The sequence below is a fragment of the Trachemys scripta genome, chromosome 1 (assembly GCF_013100865.1).
Source record: "Trachemys scripta elegans isolate TJP31775 chromosome 1, CAS_Tse_1.0, whole genome shotgun sequence".
Taxonomy (NCBI): domain Eukaryota; kingdom Metazoa; phylum Chordata; order Testudines; family Emydidae; genus Trachemys; species Trachemys scripta.
Genome location: NC_048298.1, coordinates 41,493,696 through 41,518,205, shown reverse-complemented (window position 1 = coordinate 41,518,205; position 24,510 = coordinate 41,493,696). Strand labels below are relative to the sequence as shown.

The 24,510-nt window shown below is 44.9% G+C and overlaps 1 protein-coding gene across 26 annotated transcripts in view; it reads right to left on the bottom strand.

Annotated features, from left to right (window-relative positions):
• Positions 1-24,510, bottom strand: part of CADPS2 (calcium dependent secretion activator 2) — a 570,146-nt gene that overhangs the window by 231,047 nt on the left and 314,589 nt on the right. For all 26 annotated transcript variants that reach the window (XM_034768448.1, XM_034768267.1, XM_034768287.1 and 23 more), the window contains exon 8: positions 3,546-3,685. In XM_034768448.1, coding sequence (XP_034624339.1) covers positions 3,546-3,685 — 140 coding nt within the window. The remainder of the gene's footprint in view (positions 1-3,545; positions 3,686-24,510) is intronic.

Here is a 24,510-nt window from a genome sequence, read left to right as displayed (position 1 = left end):
CAGTGCAGAGGATGGATACTGGTCAATTAATAAGCAGCTATTCAATATTTTGTTTTCTCTTCTCTTCACTGTGCCATGTTTGGCTCTAGGCCTTATTTACTGCACACTCGTCAAACTTGCTCAGAAGACAGAATTATTAAATTCATTACTATTCTACGGCATTCCTTACAATAGTATGTGGTGCTTCACAAACATCAATGAATTCATCTTCACAACATCCCTGTAAGAAGAACAGGTATTATTTTCCTCATTTTACAGAGGGGGGAGTGAAGCACAGAGCGATTAAGGTCAAAAGTATCCATTAACTTTAATTGCCCTATTTGAAACGCATAGGACCTGATGTTTCAGAGTACTCGGTAGTATTTAGCACCTCCTATATTCAAAACACTGTTCCCACAGATTTCAGTTGCAATTGTAAGTGCTCAGCACTTTTCCAGATCAGAACCCGGTTTCTCAATTCAGGCACCCAGAGAAAGAGGAACACAAAATTAATGACCACATGTGAAAAGTCTGGTTTAAGTGACTTTCCCAGAATCACATAGGACACTAGAAGAGGCAGAGATAGAATCCAATTTGCCAGCACAGTATTTAACTGCCTTAACTATAACACCATCCTTTCTACTTCTGCAACCTCCAGCCTGAGTCACTAAACATGTCAACATAGGCAGAGGTCCTACAGACAGCACCCTCCTTTACTACCCAAGCCTGATCCTTCCCCAGAGGAGGTCCATCCAGTCTATCATAATGCATCCACATGAGGGGAATAAATTAAAGTTGCCCAAGTGCTTGAATTTGCCAACTTATTAATGTTCTTTTAACTAGGGATGTAAATATTGTTAAAAAGTTAACCGTTTAAACGATTAAATTTCCATCGATTAAACAGTTAACTGATTAAAGGGAGAGGGGCTGGGTTGCTCTGGCTGGCAAGTCAGTGGCTTGGGGTGGGGTCGGTTGGCCAGCTGGTGGGGCACAGCCGGGGTCTGGCCAGTACAGCCAGGGACCAGGGTCTGGCCAGCGCAACCAGAATCTGGTGCTGCATGGCTGGGGGCTGGCCAACACAGGGCTCGGCATGGTGCGGCCATGGGCCGCTGGCACGGCCAGGAATTAACGGTTAATGTCGGTTAACCGGTAAGCCTAATGCTTACCGATTAATTGATTAAGCAGTTAACATTTTACATCCCTATTTTAAACATTTTTTTAAAATAATTCCTTAGTTATTAAAAAAAGCCCAAAACCCTGAACCCCTCCCCCAAGAAAGACCATCATGTGGTATCATACTGACACCCAGATAGGTCAGCAGCAGATTTGGAACCTTTAGTTCCACCACATAGACCTCAGCCATGTGAGCTAATGGAGTAACTGATCTCAATAGTAGTTCATCATCCTGTACATGGAAGCACTAAAGGGAGACGAGAGACACACTTTGCCAGTTGGTTTCACAGGTATTTGCTGAGAACAGAAGAATATTGAGTCATGGGTTCTATTACAGGTTCTGAAGGGACTCTGCACAGACTCTCTTCTGCCTCCCCTCCCTCCCCGAATCTTGACCCTTTTTGCCCTGTCCCCATCTACCCCACCCCTGGCTTCTTATCCTATTCTCCTTGCCTACCCAGTCTCAGTTTCCACTTCTCAGATTTCTCACTCCTTCACACTCTCCTTGCCCAGCCAGTCCCAGTTCCCCCTTGCCAGCTCCTCACACAAATCATCTCTCCCCTAATGCCCCAGGCTCCTGAGCTTGGTCCCCTGGAACAACCAGTGCCAGTCTCCTTGCTACTAATCCCAAGTCTCATTCTTTGAAACAACAGAACTATTTGGGCTGACATTTTCACACACACACAAAAAAAACCACATCCTGAGGCAGACACCTGTCATGGAAAATTTCAGGCCATACAGTTAAAGTTTAGCAAAGTCATAAGGAACTGAAAACTGTGTTATATAATAGGAAGTGTGGGGCATCCTTAATAATAGGCAACGACACCAGCCCTGTCTGAAATAAGCAAAATAGAGACAATCGGAAGTATTTCAGAAGAATTTAATAGCATACTCAATGCTAATTTATACAGTAACAATTAGAATCTAGAATGGTGTTCTTTTGCTGGAAAGCACTTCTGCCTTTTTGCATTGTGTAGAAGGATAAAAAATATGCCTGCCGAACATTTTGTAACATTTGTAATTGAAGCCTTTTCCTCTTGCAGGAGACATTATTATTTTTGCAATTGGGATGGGGGATGCTGGCCATGTGTTTTCATATATTTTTTTTTATAATCCATTACACACAGCTCTAATGTAAGATATAAAAACAGGAAAACGTTCCTAAATTGGTACGATAATGCAAATACCCTTGAACAGAAATACTGAACATGAGAGGACAGAAACTTTTGGTGTTACAAATAGCACCACATTCACATCCAAAATTAATTTTATTTTAATGGAAATTGTGTGCCACCTGGATATCAAGTATTTTTAAAATCATTATTAACTCTAAGCCTAACATTTAAGAACTGCTTTTTGTAAAGGGCATTGCACTTTTCACTGTGACATCTTGGGGCTTGGGTACACTTGCAGGTGTAGAGCGCTGAGAGTTAAACCAGCCTTCGGAGACCGCAGCAGGGAAAACGCTGCTGAGTGTTTACATTCTCAGCTGGAAGCGCACTGGGCCACATTAGCAGGTCACATGCGTGGCCACATTAGCAGCTCTTGCAACACCACAAAGAGCAGTGCATTGTGATAGCTATCCCAGCATGCAAGTGGCTGCAATGTGCTTTTCAAATGCTGGGGGTGGGGTGGAGTGCGACGTGGAGTGTGTTGTATGTATGTGGGAGAGAGAGACTGTGTTTTGGGGGGCTGAGAGTGTGTCAGCATGCTTTCTTGTAAGTTCAGACAGCAGCAGACCTCCCCCCACACCTCTCTCTCACTCTCTTAAAGCAACCAGCATTCCTCAGTAATGGTTCCTTTGCCCCGGAGCAGATAAGCAGCCAGCTGCCAGAAACGGAGCTTTGAAAGGGCATATCCACAGTCCTACAGTAAGTTCAAAACAATGACAGGAGTGGCCACTTGACTTAAGGGGATTATGGGACATTTCCGGAGGTCAATCAGAGCGCAGTAATGCAACACCTCATTCACACTGGCTTCACGTCGCTCCAGCGGGGGCGCAGCAAACGTTATTCCACTCGCTGAGGTGGAGTACCAGCAGCGCTGTAGCTGCGGAGTCAGAGCGCTCTATGTGCCTTGCCAGTGTGGACGGGTAGTGAGCTAGTGCACCCGGGGCTCCTATATTGTGCAGTAACTCGCAAGTGTAGCCAAGCCCTTAGAATTAGTTCTTACAATTTGTCTTTACATCCCAGTGAATCATTTGAATTAAATGTTAGTCTAGGCTACAAATTACTTATAAAGCCAGCACATGGTACCTTCCAATATTACAGCAACTGTTGTGCATTTCAGTGCTGCCTCTCAACTTTGCCTTATAGTTACATGTGGAAAAATGTGAACATAATATTGGAACTAAATAACAAGAATGCAGAGGAATTCACAAAGTGCATACTCACCCACAATGCTTCATATGGGGTGGCTTATCCATCCTCACTGCCAGTTTAATCTTCAAGTCAGAGTCCTGGCTGTTTTTGGGGACTATCATTTTATGCAACTCAGGTGACTTTGAGCTATTGGATGTTGGATACAATATAACCTGTAAAATATAAAATAAGAACTTTTTTATTGTTCTGACTCAAAAATCTTACCAGAATCTACTTGGTGACTTGTGACCAATTGAGAGCTTCATTGTGTCTTTTCCAATAGGGGTTGTCAGAGTCAACATATGGCTATTAAACCATTTTATTCCATCTCCTCACAACAGATGTGTTTTCAAAGGGGATTCATTTATTTTCTGACAAATGGGTGTTTTTATATTATCAGATAACATGTTTTCCTCCTATGTTACTTCATTCCAAATTAATAGCTCAAGAAGCACCAGCAGAACTGACAGATGAGAAATGCTCATGTACAATTAAGCAGGCACCTAGACATTTACATCATTCAGTACTCCACAGGGAATATGTCTACTGAAACAATGTGCTATGGTATTATACAATATATGGCATTCTCCAGCAATGAAATTAATTACTTGAGAGAACACAAGAGTAATACACTGTTTCTTACCATCTTCATTATTCAAACAGTGGTAATAATGAAAATCAATTACAGTAAAATCACAGAAATTAGAAATGGAAGAGATCGATTAGGTCTAGCCCATCTTGCTACAAGTGCAGTAGACTACAGTTATTTCTCTAGCACTCTATTCAACCCATGTAATCTATTCACAGTACTATGTTGATATATCTACAATAATGACACATTATATAAAATTAGAAAAAAAATCTTTATTTCAAATCAAACAGAAGCTTTGATGCAAACTGTTAAAAAAATCCTTCATTTATTACTACTTACAATTAAGCAGTTTCCATGTAGTACCTGAATAACATTAGATAACCGTAGCCTCCTCCATTCTCATTGTGGCCACAGCCCTTGAACAGGATTATACTTCAAAACTGCATGTCTCTTGTGGCCTCATGATAGGTCCGTGTGTTCAGACTATCACCACCAAGAAATGCAGTATTTCAAACTAAAGCACAACCCTGTAAAACAATAATCTACTTCTTCTGTGTCACTGTTCTGTAAGATTCATGAGAAAAGGCTATCTAAAACAACTGGTTTCGTAACTATATCTATATATCTCCTCCATGTAATATGGGAAAGTTAAAATGAGAACTTGAGTACAAGTCACCAAGAAAAGTAAATGTAAAGAATATCTTCAATGCTAAGACCATTACAACGGTACTGTATCTGAGGCCTAAATCTCTGGGATGTTGAATGCCCCCAGTTTACAGCATATTATCTTAGTACTTTGCAGGATTAGGATCATGAATTCTGGTAACCACAGAATCATACAATCGTAGGACTGGAAGAAAACTCGAGTGGTCTTCTAGTCCAGTCCCTTGCACTCATGGCAGGACTAAGTATTATCTACTCCATTCCTAACAAGTGTTTGTTTAACCTGCTGTGATAAACGAGGGGGGAAGGGGTAGCCCCCTTTTGTGGACACCCAGCCAGCCAGTTAGCAATAGAATCCCTCTTGGTAGCTGTTCTCTACTTGTTGCTTTACGTGTAAAGGGTTAAAAAGTCTGACTGCATGCATAGGTAAAGGGAAGTGAGCGGGCACCTGACCAAAAGAGCCAATGGGAGGGCTAGAACATTTTAAAATTGGGAAAAAAAACAAACTTTCCCTTGGTTTGTCTGTTGTTCTCCGGAAAGAAGCAACACAGAGCAGCAATGCTACAAGAAGCTTTAAGCCAGGCATGGAAAATCATCAGATCATATCTAGAAGTACTTATTTGAACTCCAGATATGTAAGTAAATCAGGGAATGTCTAGGAAGGCGCGATTAGGATTATTTCTTTTATTTCTTATTGGCTTGTGGACTACTCTGTGCTAATCCCCAAATGCTTTTGTTTTGCTTGTAACCTTTAAGCTGGACCTCAAGAAAACCATTCTTGATGCTTAATTATTATATTTGCTCTTTTTAATTCTAGCAATAGCCTAAGTTCCAGATGTATTTTATTTCTTTTTGTTTGTTTTTAATAAAATTTACCCTTTTTAAGAACAGGATTGGTTTGTTTTTGTGTGTGTGTCCTAAGAGGTATGTGCATATGTTGTTTAATTAGCCGGTAGCAACAGGTGAGTGAGTGAGTGTGTGTATGCGCGCACGTGCTTGCGGAGTAGAACAGAAGAATTTCTTCTTGCGTCTTACTTACAACATTCATGCTAATACATCCCAGAATGTTTGCTTTTTTTGCAACAGTGTTACACAGCTGACTCATATTTAGCTTGTGATCCACTATGATCCCCAGATCCCTTTCCGCAGTACTCCTTCCCAGACAGTCATTTCCCATTTTGTATGTGTGCAACTGACTGTTCCTTCCTAAGAGGTGTACTTTGCATTTGTCCTTACTGAATTTCATCCTATTTGCTTCAGACCATTTCTCCAATTTGTCCAGATAATTTTGATTTTTAATCCTATCCACCAAAGCACTTCTAACCCCTCCCAGCTTGGTATCATCTGCAAACTTTATAAGTGTACTCTCTATGCCATTATCTAAATCACTGATTAAGAAATTGAACAGAACTGGACCCAGAACTCATCCTGCAGGACCCCAATTGATATGCCTTTACAGCTTTACTGTGAACGAGTGATAACAACTCTCTGGGAACAGTTTTCCAACCAGTTATGACCCACCTTATAGTAGCCCCATCAGATTCTAAGTTGTATTTCCCTAGTTTGCTTATGAGAAAGTCATATGAGACAGTATCAAAAGCCTTAATAAAGTCAAGATATACCACAGCTACCACTTTCCCCCAATCCGCATGGGTTGTTATCCTGTCAAAGAAAGCTATTAGATTGGTTTGACACAATTTGTTCTTGACAAATCCACGCTGTTAGTTATTACTTTATTATCTTCTAAGTGATTGTAAATTGATTGCTTAATTATTTGCTCTATTATCTTTCTGGGTATTGAAGTTAAACTGACTGGTCTGTAATTCCCTGGGTTGTCCTTATTCCCCTTTTTATAGATTGGCACTATATTTGTCCATTTTGAGTCCTCTGGAATCTGATCGTATACCCTGACTTTTTGAAGATAATTGTTCGTGGCTTAGATATCTCTTCAGTCAGCTCCTTGAGTATTCTAGGCATTGGCGCTGACTCCGTGGGTGCTCCAAGGCTGGAGCACCAGCGGGGAAAAATGGTGGGTGCTAGCCCCCCTATCAGCTCCCTCCAATCCCTACAGCCTCTCCCGCCCACCAGCAGGCCCCGCAGATCAGTGCCTTCCCTTCACTCCCTGTGCACCCCGCCCGTTGCAATCAGCTGTTTTGTGGCATGCAGGAGGCTTGGAAGGGGTGCGGAGGAGTGAGGACGTGGCACGCTGGGAGGGTGGAACTGGGCGGGAAGAGGCAAGGTGGGGATGGAGCAGAGGCTGGAAGAGGTGCGGCGGCGGCAGAGTGGGGGCTGGAAAAGGTGGAGTTGTGGGGTTTTGGGGGGAAGGGATGGAATGGGGCAGGGCCTGGTGCAGAGATGGGGGTTGAGCACCCCCCGGCACTTTGGAAAGTTGGCGCCTGTGATTTTAGGATGCATTTCATCACGCCCTGGTGATCTTTTGTAATTTGACCTGCTTTCCACTTTTTTGTAGGACTCTTTTTTGAGTTTCAGATCATTGACAATCTCCTGGTTAAACCAGGGTGGTCTCTTGCCAGACTGCCAATCTTTCCTACCCAGTAGGATAGTTTGCTCTTGGTCCTTAATAATGTCTCTTTGAAAAACTGTCAACTCTCTTTTTCCCCTTTGACTTGCTTCCCAGGGGATCTTACCTACCAACTCCCTAAGTTTGCTAAAGTCTGCGTTCTTGAAATCCATTATCTTTATTGTGCTGTTTTCCCTCCTGCCATTCCTTAAAATCATGAACTCTTATCATTTCATGATCACTTTCACCCAAGCTGCCTTTCACTTTCAACTTCTCAACCTGCTCCTCCCTATTTCTCAACTGTTTTTGTGAAAGAGAAAAAGAATCAAGATCTATCACCATATAACATATATGAAATGTGCATATTTCATAATACAACTAATAATAGTGACTTGCTCTGGGGTTTTAAGTAGATTCAGTTCCCTTTAAAGAGCTAGTAAGCTGACTGTACATCTCAGTTTTAGTACTTAGATGTTTCTACTGTTCAAAAATGAATATTATTTTTCAGAATGGGCCCCCTAAGGAAGCAAAATGATTTCAATTATAAAAATCATCTTCTAAATACATATCCAAAGCCCAAAGTCATTTAGTGTAACCCTAAGTTGCAATGCATGTGTGTCTGAAATAAAAAATAATGTTAATTCAAATCAAACCACACTGAATATTAAGCAAAGTATCTGTGTGCATGCTTCAGGTTATTACATTCTAACAATTTTAAATCTCTCATCGTGCTTACTGACAGGATTCCAAGAAAGGTAATTCTTGATAGTTCCACTCTTCCATAAATATAGAAGCCTTTGAGTTCCATTGCATAGGAAATGGTTTCTAGCTGTTTTTTCCTTTTAAGTGGAAACTATGTAAATAACATTATTACTCCTTCCTTGCATTTAATGATTTCACATATATCTAGGCATTCATGCCGAACAGTAGATAATAGTCTGATTTTTTTTCCCTTTTCTACAGGCAGTAGTTACTACTGTCATGAAACAGATTAACAGACCTAATGAGTCACAAGCAACATTTCTTTCTCCAAGGTTATTTTTTTTTTAATTTGATGTAAACACAAATAGACTAGTGTGTCATTAATTCATAATTTTTGTACTGGTAGTTTCTTTCTGTATTTTAAAAGGATGATAGAATTTTCTTCCCATATCTCTTTTTTGGCACAAATCCTCATGTACCAAATGTGCACAGAAGATCTATTTGCATTTACCCCCCAACAAAACATTGTTAACTTTAAGTACAGATTGCTAAGATAGGCAAATCTTGTACAAATTGCATTCCAAGAATGTTAGTGATAACGTTTAACATTTTTCTAGCACTTTATGTGTACAAAGCATGTACGGATATTAGCTAATTAATCATCAAGGTAGGTGAGGTAGTTGGGCAAGTATTAACCCCTATGTGTCCGATTATCACATGGCATAAATTGTCATAGCATTGTGGAAGTCAATGGAGCCACACTGATTTACACCAGCGGAGGATCTGGCTCAGTGTATTATAGATAGAGAAACAGAGATGGGAAGGCAAAGCAATGTGCCCAAGGGTATGTCTACACTACGAAATAAGGTCGAATTTATAGAAGCCGGTTTTATAGAAATCGGTTGTATACAGCCGATTGTGTGTGTCCCCATATAAAATGCTCTAAGTGCTCTAGTCGGCGGACCGTGTCCACAGTACCGAGGCTAGCGTCGACTTCCGAAGCATTGCACTATGGGTAGCTACCCCACAGTTCCCGCAGTCTCCGCCGCCCATTGGAATTCTGGGTTGAGATCCCAATGCCCGGATGATGCAAAACAGTGTCGCGGGAGGTTCTGGGTACATGTCATCAGGCCCCTCCCCCTCCGTCAGAGTACCGGCAGACAATAGATTCCGCACCTTTTTACCTGGGTTACCTGTGCAGACAACATACCACGGCAAGCATGGAGCCCGCTCAGCTCAGCTCAGCGTCACCATATGTCCTCTGGGTGCCGGCAGACGTGGGACTGCATTGCTACACAGCAGCAGCTGCTAACTGCCTTTTGGCGGTAGACGGTGTAGCATGACTAATAGCCGTGGGGCTGACAGCCGTAGGGCTGCATTGCATCAGCCCCTTGCCTTTTGGTAGAAGATGATACATTACGATTGGTAACCATCGTCGTTGTACTGCAGTGGCTGTCAATCATGGGCACCTGGGCAGACATGCTATTGTCTCTATGATGATGGCTATCAGTCGTAGTATGCTATTTTCTGCCAATTGCCCAGTATTGTCTGCTAAGCACCCAGAAGAGGCCAAGGGCGATCTGGGTGCTGGCAGACGTGGGGCTGGCAGATGTGGGGCTGCATTGCTACACAGCAGCAGCCCCTTGCCTTTTGGTAGAAGATGGTATATTACGACTGGTATCCGTCGTCATTGTACTGCAGAGGCTATCAGTCATGCTGCACCGTCGGCTGCCAGCTTAAGATGTAAAAAATAGATTTGTTCTGTATTCATTTGCTTCCCCTCCCTCCGTGAAATCAACGGCCTGCTAAACCCAGGGTTTTCAGTTTAATCTTTGGGGGGACCATTCTGTGTGACAGTTGTTTGTGTTTCTCCCTGATGCACAGCCACCTTTCTTGATTTTAATTCCCTGTACCTGTACGCCATGTCATCACTCGGCCCTCCCTCCTTCCCCTGGTCCGTCAGATACTAGTTTCGCGCCTTTTTTCAGACCAGGCGCCATAGCTAGCACTGGGATCATGGAGCCCGCTCAGATCACCGCGGCAATTATGAGCACTATGAACACCACGCGCATTGTCCTGGAGTATATGCAGAGCCAGGACATGCCAAGGCGAAACCCGGACCAGCCGAGGAGGCGATTGGAGCGCGGCGAAGAGAGTGATGAGGAAATTGACATGGCCATAGACCTCTCACAAGGCACAGGCCGCAGCAATGTGCAAATCATGGTGTTACTGGGGCAGGTTCATGCCGTGGAATGCCGATTCTGGGCCTGGGAAACAAGCACAGACTGGTGGGACCGCATCGTGCTGCAGGTGTGGGATGATTCCCAGTGGCTGCGAAACTTTCACATGCGTAAGGGCACTTTCAAGGAACTTTGTGACTTGCTTTCCCCTGCCCTGAAGCGCCAGAATACCAGGATGAGAGCAGCCCTCACAGTTGAGAAGCGAGTGGCGATAGCCCTGTGGAAGCTTGCAATGCCAGACAGCTACCGGTCAGTGGGGAATCAATTTGGAGTGGGCAAATTTACTGTGGGGGCTGCTGTGATCCAAGTTTCCAGGTCAATGAAAGACCTGGTGATATTAAGGGTAGTGACTCTGGGCAACGTGCAGGCAATAGTGGATGGTTTTGCTGAAATGGGATTCCCAAACTGTGGTGGGGCCATAGACGGAACCCATATCCCTATCTTGGCACCGAAGCACCAAGCCACCGAGTACATAAACCGCAAGGGGTACTTTTCAATGCTGCTGCAAGCCCTGGTGGATCACAAGGGACGTTTCACCAACATCAACGTGGAATGGCCAGGAAAGGTACATGATGCTCGCGTCTTCAGGCACTCTGGTCTGTTTCAAAAGCTGGAGTCAGGGACTTTCTTCCCGGACCAGAAAGTAACCGTTGGGGATGTTGAAATGTCTATCGTGATCCTTGGGTACCCAGCCTACCCCTTAATGCCATGGCTCATGAAGCCGTACACAGGCAGCCTGGACAGGAGTCAGGACCTGTTCAACTATAGGCTGAGCAAGTGCCGAATGGTGGTGGAATGTGCATTTGGACATTTAAAAGCGCGCTGGCGCAGCTTACTGACTCGCTCAGACCTCAGCGAAAAGAATATCCCCATTGTTATTGCTGCTTGCTGTGCACTCCACAATATCTGTGAGAGTAAGGGGGAGACATTTATGGCGGGGTGGGAGGTTGAGGCAACTCGCCTGGCTGCTGATTACGCGCAGCCAGACACCAGGGCGGTTAGAGGAGCACAGCAGGGCGCGGTGCGCATCAGAGAAGCTTTGAAAACGAGTTTTGTGACTGGCCAGGCTACGGTGTGAAACTTCTGTTTGTTTCTCCTTGATGAACCCTCCGCCCCCCCCACCCGGTTCACTCTACTTCCCTGTAAACCAACCTCCCCTCCCCACTTCGAGCACCACTTGCAGAGGCAATAAAGTCATTGTTATTTCACATTCATGCATTCTTTATTAATTCCTCAGACAAGTAGGGGGATAATTGCCAAGGTAGCCTGGGATGGGTGGGGGAGGAGGAATGGAAAAGGACACACTGCATTTTAAAACTTTAACTCTTATTGAAGGCCAGCCTTCTGATGCTTGGGCAATCGTCTGGGGTGGAGTGACTGGGTGGCCGGAGGCCCCCGCACCGTGTTCTTGGGCGTCTGGGTGAGGAGGCTATGGAACTTGGGGAGGAGGGCTGTTGGTTACACAGGGGCTGTAGCGGCGGTCTCTGCTCCTGCTGCCTTTCCTGCAGCTCAACCAAACGCTGGAGCATATCAGTTTGATGCTCCAGCAGACGGAGCATTGACTCTTGCCACCTGTCAGCAAGCTGACGCCACATATCATCTTCAGCCCGCCACTTGCTCTTTGCATCCCGCCATTCAGCCCGCCACCTCCTCTCGTTCATATTGTGCTTTTCTCATGTCTGACGTTGACTGCCTCCATGCATTCTGCTGTGCTCTATCAGCGTGGGAGGACATCTGGAGCTCCGTGAACATATCATCCCGAGTCCGCCATTTTCTCCTTCTAATCTTCACTAGCCTCTGTGAAGGAGAAACATTTGCAGCTGGTGGAGGAGAAGGGAGAGGTGGATAAAAAAGACACATTTTGGAGAATAATAGGTACACTGTTTCATTACAAGGTCGCATTTTTCCTCTTATAGTGAGGGCCTGCCGGTTTGGTATGAGAGATCACTCACGCAGTGCCAGGCAACAGATTTCAGCTTGCAGGCAGCCATGGTAAGCCACAGTCTTTTGGCTTTTTTAACCTTTTTAACATGTGGGAATAGTTTCAAACAGCAGCGCCCTCATTTCCCATATCAAGGATGAATTGGGTTGGCCATTTAAAATGGGTTTTCAATGTAAAAGGAGGGGCTGCGGTTTCTGGGTTAACATGCAGCACAAACCCAAGTAAACCACCCCCCTCCACACACACCCGATTCTCTGGGATGATCACTTCACCCCTCCCCCCACCGCGTGGTTAACAGCGTGAACATTTCTGTTCAAAAGAGCAGGAACGGGCACCTCTGAATGTCCCCTTAATAAAATCACCCCATTTCAACCAGGTGACCGTGAATGATATAACTCTCCTGAGGATAACAAAGAGAGATAAGGAATGGATGTTGTCTGCATGCCAGCAAACACCGGGACCATACGCTGCCATGCTTTGTTATGCAATGATTCCAGACTATGTGCTACTGGCCTGGTGTGGTAAAGTGTCCTACCATGGCGAACGGGATAAGGCAGCCCTCCCCAGAAACCTTTTGCAAAGGCTTTGGGAGTACATGAAGGAGAGCTTTCTGGAGATGTCCCTGGAGGATTTCCGCTCCATCCCAATACACGTTAACAGACTTTTCCAGTAGCTGTACTGGCCGCGATTGCCAGGGCAAATTAATCATTAATCATTAAACACGCTTGCTTTTAAACCATATGTAATATTTACAAAGGTACACTCACCAGAGGTCTCCTGTGTGCCCTCAGGGTCTTGGGTGAGTCCGGGGGTTACTGGTTCCAGGTCCAGGGTGACAAACATATCCTGGCTGTTGGGGAAACCGGTTTCTCCACTTCCTTGCTGCTGTGAGCTACCTACATTACCTCCATCCTCATCTTCCTCGTTTCCCGAACCCTCTTCCCTGTGTGTTTCTCCATTGACGGAGTCATAGCACATGGTTGGGGTAGTGGTGGCTGGACCCCCTAGAATGGCATGCAGCTCCGCGTAGAAGCGGCAAGTTTGCGGCTCTGCCCCGGACCTTCCATTTGCTTCTCTGGCTTTGTGGTAGGCTTGCCCTAGCTCCTTAATTTTCACGCGGCACTGCTGTGTGTCCCTGTTATGGCCTCGCTCCTTCATGGCCTTGGAGACCTTTTCTAATACTTTGCCATTTCTTTTACTGCTACGGAGTTCAGCTAGTGCTGATTCATCTCCCCATATGGCGAGCAGATCCCGTACCTCCCGTTCGGTCCATGCTGGAGCTCTTTTGCGATCCTGGGACTCCATCACGGTTACCTGTGCTGATGAGCTCTGCATGGTTCCCTGTGCTCTCCACGCTGGGCAAACAGGAAATGAAATTCAAACGTTCGCGGGTCTTTTCCTGTCTACCTGGTCAGTGCCTCTGAGTTGAGAGCGCTGTCCAGAGCGGTCCCAATGAAGCACTGTGGGATAGCTCCCGGAGGCCAATAACATCGAATTGTGTACACAGTACCCCAATTCTGACCCGCAAAGGCCGATTTTATCGCTAATGCCCTCGTTGAAGGTGGTGTAAAGAAACCGGTTTAAAGGGCCCTTTAAGTCGAATGAAAGGGCTTCGTCGTGTGAACGTGTCCAGGCTTATTTCGATTTAATGCTGCTAAAGTTGACCTTAACCCGTAGTGTAGACCAGGCCCAAGGCCACCCAGTGAGTCAGTGGCAGAGCTATTATTAGGATTCTGGACCTCCTGACTCTATGCTCATTCTTCCAAATCACAATGCCTCAACAAGGAGGTTAAAGGGAGTTAAAAATAAATCTGCAAGTTAAGAAATTTGAAAATGGTCCATTAGCCAATTGCACGCATATAACCTCATGTAGTTTATCATAAGCCCTTTATACCAAATAACAATCCCACAGCACCAGTGTACTCCATTTCATGCCCATCATATCTCTGACAAAATCTCAAGTCACATTAACCATCTATTACAAATAATACTAACGTTTCATCTATTATAAGTAATACTAACGTTTCATTTCACATAGTCATATACAGGACACAAAGGACACTTTTTCTCTAATGAGGATGCCCAAGCAATATAATCAACCCCTTAAAGTACATAATAATTAAAAACTGGGCTAAAAACTGGGCTATTAAGCTTGGAAAGTCAAGCACTCAAATGTTAGGAAATGCCAGAGTCAAAGTTGCCTGTGCAACCTTAATTCAGCTCCCTTGTACATATGCATTATGATACAGTCTTTAATTACATGATCACACTACTATTTTTTCAACAGGGCCCACGATCATTCAGGCCTGGTCTACACTACAAAGTTAGGTCAACATAAGCCATCTTGCATCAACCTATTTGTGCATGTGTCTATACTTAAATTCATCTCTGATCCATGTAAGTGCTCTATTGTAGTGACACAACAACACCACCTCCCCGAATGGCATAGAGTCATGATCAACATACTAAGGTCAATGCTGTCAAGGCTGAATCCCCACTCTATCACTCCGAGTGCAGAAGGTGGGGGACCGCAAGGATTCTAAAAATTAATACTTGTCGCTCAAGGCTTGTATTAAACTCCCAAGGTTACAGCTTTTCTCTAATCTTGGCTTGGTAAACGCTGCCACCATCCAAATGCAAAAAAAAACAAAAAAAAAAAAAAAAAACCCTTGGACCCAGGAAGGAGCACTCCCTGTAGGGTACCTTCAAGCCCTTTCACCCCCCTCCCATCCGGGGAAGAACTGAGAAAGAAAAGAAAGGAAATTAGCTGTTGCCACCAGCTAATCAAACAGCATATGCACAAACCTCTTAGGACACCAAAAATCCAATCCTATTCTTAAAAAAGGTAAATTTTACTAAAAACAAAAAGAAAGAAAATACATCTGGGACTTAGGCTTTTGCTAGATTTTAAAAGAGCAATTCCAAAAATCAAGCACCCAAAATAGCTTTCTTGGGGGTTCAGTTTAAAGGTTACAAGCAAACAAAAGCATCTCGGGTTAGCACAGAGGAAATCCACAAGCCAAAATAAAAAAATAAATCTGGTTGTGTCTAACTAAACATTCCCTATCCAAATAATTTCTTCTAGGTGTGAAAGATGAATCTTCATACCTGGTTCAAGCCTTGCATGGCATTGCTGCTCCGTGTCTCCTTATCCAGAGAACAACAGACAAAGGGAAAGTTTCTTTCCCAAATTTAAAAGTTCTACATTCCCATTGGCTCTTTTGGTCAGGCGCCCACTCCTTTTCTTTTACCTGTGGGCTTGTTAACCCTTTACAGGAAAAACAAGCAAAGAACAGAAACCAAGAGGGATTTTACAGCAATGGGCTGGCTGGGTGTTCATAAACAGGGGCTACCCCCAGTGACGGCTCCAGGCACCAGGTTACCAAGCAAGTGCTTGGGGTGGCCACTTCGGAGAGGGGCGGCGCGTCCAGCTGTTCGGCGGCAATTCGGCGGACGGTCCCTCACTCCTGCTCGGAGCGAAGGACCTCCTGCTGAATTGCCGCCGCAGATCGCGATCGCGGCTTTTTTTTTGTTTGTTTGGCTGCTTGGGGCGGCCAAAACCCTAGAGCCGGCCCTGGCTACCCTACCCTTCATTTATCACAAACGCAAATTTTTGAAATGCCTTTTCCTGATTGCCCAGCTTGGTGAGCACATCTAGCAGCTCTCCATTGCTGTGTGCAACTGCCCAGCTGATCATGCCAGCTACATGCTCCAGACACACACTGGTCTGGAGTAGACAGGAGATATTGGATCTCCTGGGCCTGTGGGGAGATGAGGCTATGCAGGCACAGCTACGGGCCAACCACAGAAATGTGGACATCTACAAGCAGAGTGCACGGGGATGCAGGAGAAGGGGTATGACAAGGATCAGTAGCAATGCGGCATGAAAGTGAAAGAAATGCGGCAGACATACCAGAAGGCCAAGGAGGCCAACAGTCAATCTGGTGCTGAACCAAAGACAGGCAGCTCTTACAAAGATCTGCATGCTACACGTTTTGCAAAGACACCCCCTTCTCCTAGCCCCCACACACATATACCTCTGAAGAGTCTAAGACATAGACCACTGCCATGGACAGCGAGAAGGAGGAAGAGGGGAGGGAGAGGATGAGGATGGGGGACATGTGACCGGGGGTGTCCAGCTATGCTGCAAACCAGGTGCAAGGCAAACTCACAGCCAGACCAAGGCTGCTCACTCAGCCGCCCATCCCCAGAACTTCAATAGGTGCCAAGACTCACCCCTCCATCAGAGTCTGCAGTAACTCATTGTCCTGGAGGCATGCTACATCATCTGAGCTGTACTGATTTATCTTGTAAGCAGAGCCCTCAGGCATGCTGCAGCAGCCTTTCTCTGAGCAGGGCACGCATCAGATGACCCACAGGCACAGGTATTTCACTGCCCCTGCCAGAGCTGCGTTAGCATTACTTGGCCATGATTCCGCCTGCTATCTCACAGTCTTACAGATTCCCTAGGCTTCCAGCCTGCTCTTGATCCAGTTCCTGTGCCTGCCCCCAGGCTTGCCTGAGCCTTGTTCCAGCCTGCTTCAATCTTCTCTGTGCCCTTCACTGACCCTGCTCCAGTCCAGTTACTGACCCACTCCAACCCTGCACGTCTCCTGACCCCCAGTCCCTAGAATTGGCTCTCTAACTGGCTTTGACCTGCCTCCTTACTCTATGATCCTGAGTTTGGGCTTATCCACGAACTCTGACCCGGTTCTCAGCCATGGCCTGCCCTCAGACCCGATTTCAGCACTGCCCTTGGCCTGATCATGACCCTACGCCTGACTTCAACCACTGTTTCAACCACCTAGAATGCAGACTCTGACTCCTGGACCTGTTTGAGATTCCACTGCAGACCAAGTCAGTCCTGGCAGTTGTGCATGGGGAGGGGAAGGAACCTCAGGTAAGTGTATAAATATATTTCCCACTACAATGATGCACACATCTATCAACTCTTCATTAATTTACTAGTATTAGAAGATGTAACAATACAACAAAGAGAGGTAGAGTTATCATCTGCGTTTCATTTCCCTGTAGGGATAAGTGGGGAGGTGGTCAGGCAGAGCAGTTTGTTTACGAACATAGGGATGTCCTTTATATTCTCCTGAGAGAACATGATGAAACTTTCATGCAGGTGCTCAGTAATACTCTCCCAAAAGTTTTGAAGGATGGGAGCTTTATTTCTTCCTCCATGGTAGGGCACTTTCCTATGCTAATCTGCAATAATTCGAGAAGAACCATTGCAGTACGGGCCTTAAAAACTTCTATGGATGGAGATTCCACCACCGCCCTAGGTAACCCATTCCAGTGCTTCACCACCCTCCTAGTGAAATAGTTTTTCCTAATATCCAACCTAGACCTCCCCCCTGCAACTTGAGACTATTGCTCCTTGTTCTGTCATCTGCCACCAATGAGACCAGCCTAGCTCCATCCTCTTTGGAACCCCACTTCAGGTAGTTGAAGGCTGCTATCAAATCCCCCCCTCTCATTTTTGCAGACTAAATAAGCCTACTTCCCTCTGCCTTTCCTCATAAGTCATGTGCCCCAGCCCCCTAATCATTTTTGTTGCCCTCTGCTGGACTCTCTCCAATTTGTCCACATCCTTTCTGTAGGGGGGGCGGGTCCGAAAACTGGACACAATACTTCAGATGTGGCCTCACCAGTGCCGAATAGGGGGGAATAATCACTTCCCTCAATCTGCTGGCAATGCTCCTACTAATGCACTCCAATATGCCGATAGCCTTCTTGGCAACAAGGGCACACTATTGACTCATATCCAGCTTCTCGTCTACTGTGATTCCCAGGTCCTTTTCTGCAGAACTGCTGCTTAGACAGTTGGTCCCCAGCCTGTAGCAGTGCATGGGATACTTCCGTCCTCAGTGCAGGACTTTGCACTTGTCCTTGTTGAACCTTAACAGATTTCTTTTGGCCCAATCCTCCAATTTGTCTAGGTCACTATGGACTCTATCCCTACCCTCCAGTGTATCTACCCCACCCCCGGGATTAGTGTCATCTGCAAACTTGCTGCGGGTGCAACCCATCCCATCATCCAGTTCATTATTGATTAATCATTAAATTTTACATCACTCAGCAGCCTTAACTAAAAATTAATGTATTTATGAGGATTTCTTCCCCTTCCCAAGTTTTAATAGTTTAGCACGATGTAAATATCTGTGTGCATACTCACGCGTGTGTATCTCAAGCAATAGGAGGAAGGAGAGAGGGCAGTTTCATGTGCCCAAGGATCTCTTTTGGAACAGATGGGTGAACCTTACTATCATTTTGAACCGAACATCAAGAACTGAAGCCTAAAGATTAATGAAACCATGAGAAATGTGTATAAATACACATCAGTCTAACTTATAGCTCTAACTACTACGCTTTGTGTCACTGCAAATAAAGGTAACATATTGCCAAGGGGAGCAAGAAAAGGAAAAACAGCTGAAGGCTATTATTAAAAGGATTGTTCTCCATTGTAATATGTGATGTAAAACAATATTATTTCCAATGTTAGTGAACAAATAACTTTCTAGATTGTTTTGCCACAGGTTTATTTTCAAAGTGTTATGTCATTTCATGGGTTTTAATCATCTAGCTATATTTTCCATAACCTGCATACAAAGAAGTCATCACCTCCTTCATCTCTTCACTAATGGATTTAGAAAACACCTGTAAGAATCCTTTTTTTTCTATACACAGTAATTCTACAAGTTTCACACAAATTCCAGTTGCAGAATGATTTCAAATCACCTTTTACTCTCAATGATCTTATTTTTTAAATATAGTCTGTCAGAAGTAACACAAACTATAAACCATAATTCTAAAGAGAAGCATAAAGAAATAACCGGATAGGTAACCTTCATTATGAAAGCCGCATGCATTATTTATGACCATATAATTGAGTGCCAAAAGGGGGTCTTGAGTGTTGCATGGGACCAGGTGACTTATGACAAATCATCAATCTCAGTCTACTGTTGCTTGGGATATTGGTGATAAATGCAGTCATCTTATGATCCTAGTAAGTACTCCAGACTTTTTAATTAAACTAAGCCACAAGGGGTTAAGTATCACATCTTAATCTTTTCCCTCTTTTTTTAAAATCACTGTCTTTCTAAAGGTCTAGAAAATAAAAGTTAGAATTTTGCTTTTTATGCTTTTCCTTCTGACCATACACATAAATATATTGCCTAGGAATAAAAATCACAAAAAATAAAATTAAAAAAACCCCACACAGATATACAATATTTTGTATTTAAATACTCTCTTCCAAGCAAGGATCTCAAAGCACTATTTCTTTTTGTGACTGACTGGCAGAATGTTTCTTTCCTAAGCTCTAGGTACAACACAGGTTGAAATTTTCACAGCCGACTAGAGGATGTAGTCAAATATTCACAGCCGACTAGAGGATGTAGGCACACAACTATCTATTGCAATTGAACTATGTGGCTAAATCCCCAACTCAGCTTTGAAAATGTCAACCACATTATAAAAGCAAATACAGAAGTTATAATTTATACCCAACAGAACAACTCTTCCTCAGTCACTAAACTCATCAGGGCGCACAAGTTCCATCCCTTCCCAGCCTTAATCCACTTCCTCTAGGAAGCTTGGAAGAATAGTTGAGCCATGCAGCATGCCCTAAAGGTTAAACTCTTGATCTGCCAGAACAAAAGTGGAAGCAGGGCGTTCCAGGCCTTGTCCACGCTGCCACTTTACAGTGCTGAACTTTCTCGCTCAGGGGTGTGAACCCCATCCCGAGCAATGCAGGTTTCAGCGCTTTAAAGTGGCAGTGTAGACAGTGTACCAGTGCTGGGAGCCATGCCCTCAGCCCTGGTAGCCACTCCCCTTGTGGGGGTGGGTTATTTACAGCCACGACAACACAGCGGCAGCACTTTAACGTTGGTAGTGAAGACATACCCTCAGAGTCAAAGACATTTCATTGAAAACACCTGCCACCTGTACTGTCCTGTTTAAGCCAGGGACTGTTAGCTCAAGCTCTTCACCTGATTTCATCTGCCATGGTGTCAAATAAAGCAGCAGTCCTCAAAAGGACTCTTCAGCAGATTCATCACACCTGAGACACAAACTATAAGCACACTCCCCAATCAAGTGAGCCATTTCTTCTGGTTGCTTCTCCCAGCCCACAAGCATAACCTCAATCACATCTGAGTTCACTCCCAGCCAACTGACCCTTATCTAAGCCCCAATTTAGGCCAGAGACTAGATAAATGGTTAAACAGAAAATGCCAGAATTAAGGTGGACTATGCAATGTTAATTCAGTCCCCTTATGCATATGTATTATGATACATCTAATTACACAATCGCATACTATTTTTTTCAACAGGACCCCTGCCTCATTCAGTGCACAGAATGGATAATGTTCATTGAATAAGTAGTTATTCCACAGTCCATTCTATCCTCAACCTTTAGGGGTGTCCATGTCTTATTTATTATTCAAACACTGCTCTGAATCTACAATTACTATTTTCCTTCAGGGCTTTACTGTGGTGCTCATGTTGATGGGACATACCCGCATCCAACTGATAGAAAGGCTAACAAGCATTCCTACACTCAGACACTGGCAATTAGGTGCACCTGCAGAATATGCTCCACCTGGAAAAGGGGAGCTCAAAAAGGTTAAACTCACCACAGAGAAGTGGGGGGAGAAGTCTGCCCAAGAGGAGTGGCTGCTAGGGACTGCCAGTGAGTTCAGGAGCGAGGGGAGCCCAGCCTGAGGCAGTAGCTAGCCTTTCCTTTCCCCTCCCCACTTGTTTTGGGGACTGACACTACAAGCCTGATACAGGTGGCGGCCGGGGGGGCTGCTCCCAGCCAGTGACCTCTTGTGGGACCCAGGGCACACTGCCAGGAACTAGAAGTAATTGGACTCAGAAAGGACCGCAGGAGTGAGCTGAATTCCTCTTGGGAACAGAGAGCATGCGCAGGAGTGGGGGCTCCCGTGGAGGACCCAGGGGCAAGACACTCAAAGAGACTACAGCCAAGCACAGACTGAGGGTTGGCCTACTACACTCATCACAAACATTAGTTTATTTATTTTCACAAGAGCCCTGTGAAATAAAGCGGTATAATTCTCCCCATTTTCCAGATGAGAAACTGAGGCATGGAGAAATTTAGGTCAAAAGTTTCCACTAACTTTGGGTATTCCATTTGAGACCTTATTTTTCAGAGTCCTTAGCATTATATAACACTTTATACTATGTACAAAGCACAGCTCCCAGGGGCTTCAGTTGCAGCTGTGAGTCCTCAGCCCCAGGGTCACCCATAAAATGGGAAGCGCACAGTTTGTGACCACCTCTGAAGAGTATGGTTTAAGTGACTTGCCAAGCATCACACAGGCAATCTGTGCCGGAGGCAGGGATAAAACCAATTCTCCAGAGCAGCATTCAACTGCCTTAACCTAGAGACCATGTCATCTTTTCCTACAGTCCCTTGCCCCATTCAGCTACACACCTTCCAGCCTCTGCAACAAATGAGGTAGGGTCCTCCAGACTACAACCACCTTTTTCACACCACCCCAGTTCATCCCCAGTGCAACTCCAGCCTGTAAATGAAGGAGGGGTCCTGTGGAAAAATAGTCTGATCATACTGTATCATAATGCACACGCACAAAGGGGCCAAATTACATTTGCACAGACAATATTAATTCTGACATTTCCTAATTTTTACATTCTTTACTTTGCAAACTTAACATTATTTTAACACAGTTTATTTGTTTTAGAAACCTAGAAAATTATAAGGTAAACTGGAAAACCAGAAATTTCACCATGTGGAATTATATTGACCCCTGGCTCCCAGTCCCTGTCTCTTTGTCCAGCCAATTGCAGCGTTCTCACAACCCCTGAGACCCTGCTCCCAGTCTTCTCTCCATCTATTGACCCCCCACCCTCAACCCACAACCCTCTGCACTTCAGTCAGGCTGCTTCTCAGTGTTACCAACCTCAAAGATGAAACTGTAGCTGATCACCAGCTATCACCAGTGGCTCTTTTGCAATTTCCCAGAGGCTGATTAGGTCCACCCAGCTGGGAGTTTCTGGTTTTTGGAGGCAGGGAGAGAGGCCCTGTGTCCTGCAACCTGAAATAGGGGGAGGGAAGCTGGAGCTGCTAGAGATGGAGAGGGAGGGTATTTTCAAAAGTATGGGAGACATTGTTCTACATATAATTTCCTTTGTTCCCTCAAGTATATCTTTTTGGAAGTTTTCACCATGCAGCAGAATAATTCACTCTGTAGAGGGCTTATTCCTTTATGTTTTACAAATTTAATGACTGAAAAAGGAAAGGATTCCAGACAAAGCAGAGAGTGTGGGTAGGTTTTACTGTATATTTTTGCCTATTGTTACATGGCACCTCTGACTGTCAAACTGAGTGAATTATACATGTGACTGGGCCAAACCATTGTCTGCACAAAGGCACAAGAAGTTTCATTGCTAGTATGCCCTTTGGTAAATTACCTTTAATATGCAGATAATGGGACAGGGTCAGTAAAACTGGTTCATGGAGGTACATTACTGAGAGACCCCTTGCCACCAACTTCTTCCATCAACACCTGGGCATAGGAGTAGCTTTAATTCCTGCAAAAATCTCCTTGGGCAGGAATCGATGTGGGGATGCACTGAATGAGCATATTCTCAGGGTGATTTTGGCTGTGTCCCCTTAACCAGATATTCTTGCCCACTTTTTTAGGGTACACTGCCCCACTTTAAGCCTTCTTCTTCTGCACACAATGGCATGGGAGAGTTTGGGACTACTTTGAGCTGCTTTGGTCTCACCAAATTCACACGACTGAACTTCAGAAGGCTGGAAGTTGTAAATAATGCCCTTGAATGCCTCAATGACAGATTGCTGAGCAGAATTTTATCCTCTGAGGAGTCCATGCAGGCCTCACAGTTGTTGAAGTTGTAAATCACTTGTGGTTGAGTGTTGGGTAGTGTCAAAGTTCCTTACCCCAAGCACTCCCTGGGCTCTGGGCAGGGACCCAGTTGTCACCCAGGCTGCTGCTCTGGAATGTCCGGGTGGTTTTCCCACTCTGGTTCTATCTAGTCCTAAAAGGCTTAGCCCCAGATAACCCCAGAAATGACAGATTGTCAATGAACAGAACAAAATGGGAATTAATACAAATGAATCATCCCAAAACTGGGTTAAGGCTCTCTTCCTTCATAGGGCACTCATCAGGCTGTGGAGAGGAACAGTCCCCTCTCAACGTGAGTCAGCATCGGGCCCTCCCTTCCATCAGGGAGGTGCTGTCAGGCAACAATCATCTGAGGAGCTCCTGCCTTCAGCCAGTCCTCTCTCCAGGAGCTGAGACTGAAGGTTTGTTCTTCTCCCTGGTCTGCCATCAAATGAGCTGGGCTTCTAATTTTTAAGCTCCTCTCTCCAATTCCAACATCTCTCGCAGGTGTGACGGAGCAGGGCCACCCAAGCCTACATTAGCTTGTTAACCTGTGTTGCCCAGTGTGGGGGTTTTATAACTTATCACAGGTAGAAATTCTGAGGGAAAGCTCTCAGGCAAAGCAAAGGACAATGATTGGGAGGAGGGGGGAAGGGCGCTGAAGCCTGGTCACCAAGGCAGTTTGTGGGGATTCCATATAACCTACATTACCTACCTTGCTGAGTGATCTCAGACTTGCCAGCTGTCATAATACTAGAACAGAAACTGCACAAAAATGACTAGGGAAAATAGCAAACAGCAAAGAGTCATAGTTTCAGTGTAACTGCACCTTTGACCCCCACCATAGTCTACTCAAAGGATGCACCTTTAAGTCTCAGGCCTCTTGCCATCACCTTTCTGTGGCCGTGGAGCCATGTCCTCTTTCCCTCCGAACCAGAGTTTAGGCTGCAACCCCCCACCTCGCAATTTACTGTTCATATCCTAGCAGGTCTGACCTACCTCAGTACCTGCCATTTCAGTCTTTTTTTCTCTAGGAGCACTGACAGTGGTTTACCAGTAACTAGACAGCTTTGAAAAAGCAAGGTACATTGATTTAAGGACAAAATTCTTACAGAGAAAACAAAAAACAACAGGTGCTATTTCAATACAAATAATAATAGTCATAACAGGTCTAAACACATATTTAAGCTTACTGGAGGACTATCATCAGCCCTATGGAGACCACAGCAGGTTCAAGTCCTTCCAATCCTTCAGCAGGGTTTGGAACCTTGGTTAAACATTGATGTCAGTTTGTTGGATCAAAATGAGAGCCCTCTGAGTCTGTTTAAACTCAGCCTTTACACCCCAAAAGCCTTTGTTCCCCGGCCTCCTGAAACAGCTAAAACTAGTCAATACTCCTTTCCCCAGGGGGCAAAGTGTCAATGCTGGGTGTCTGCA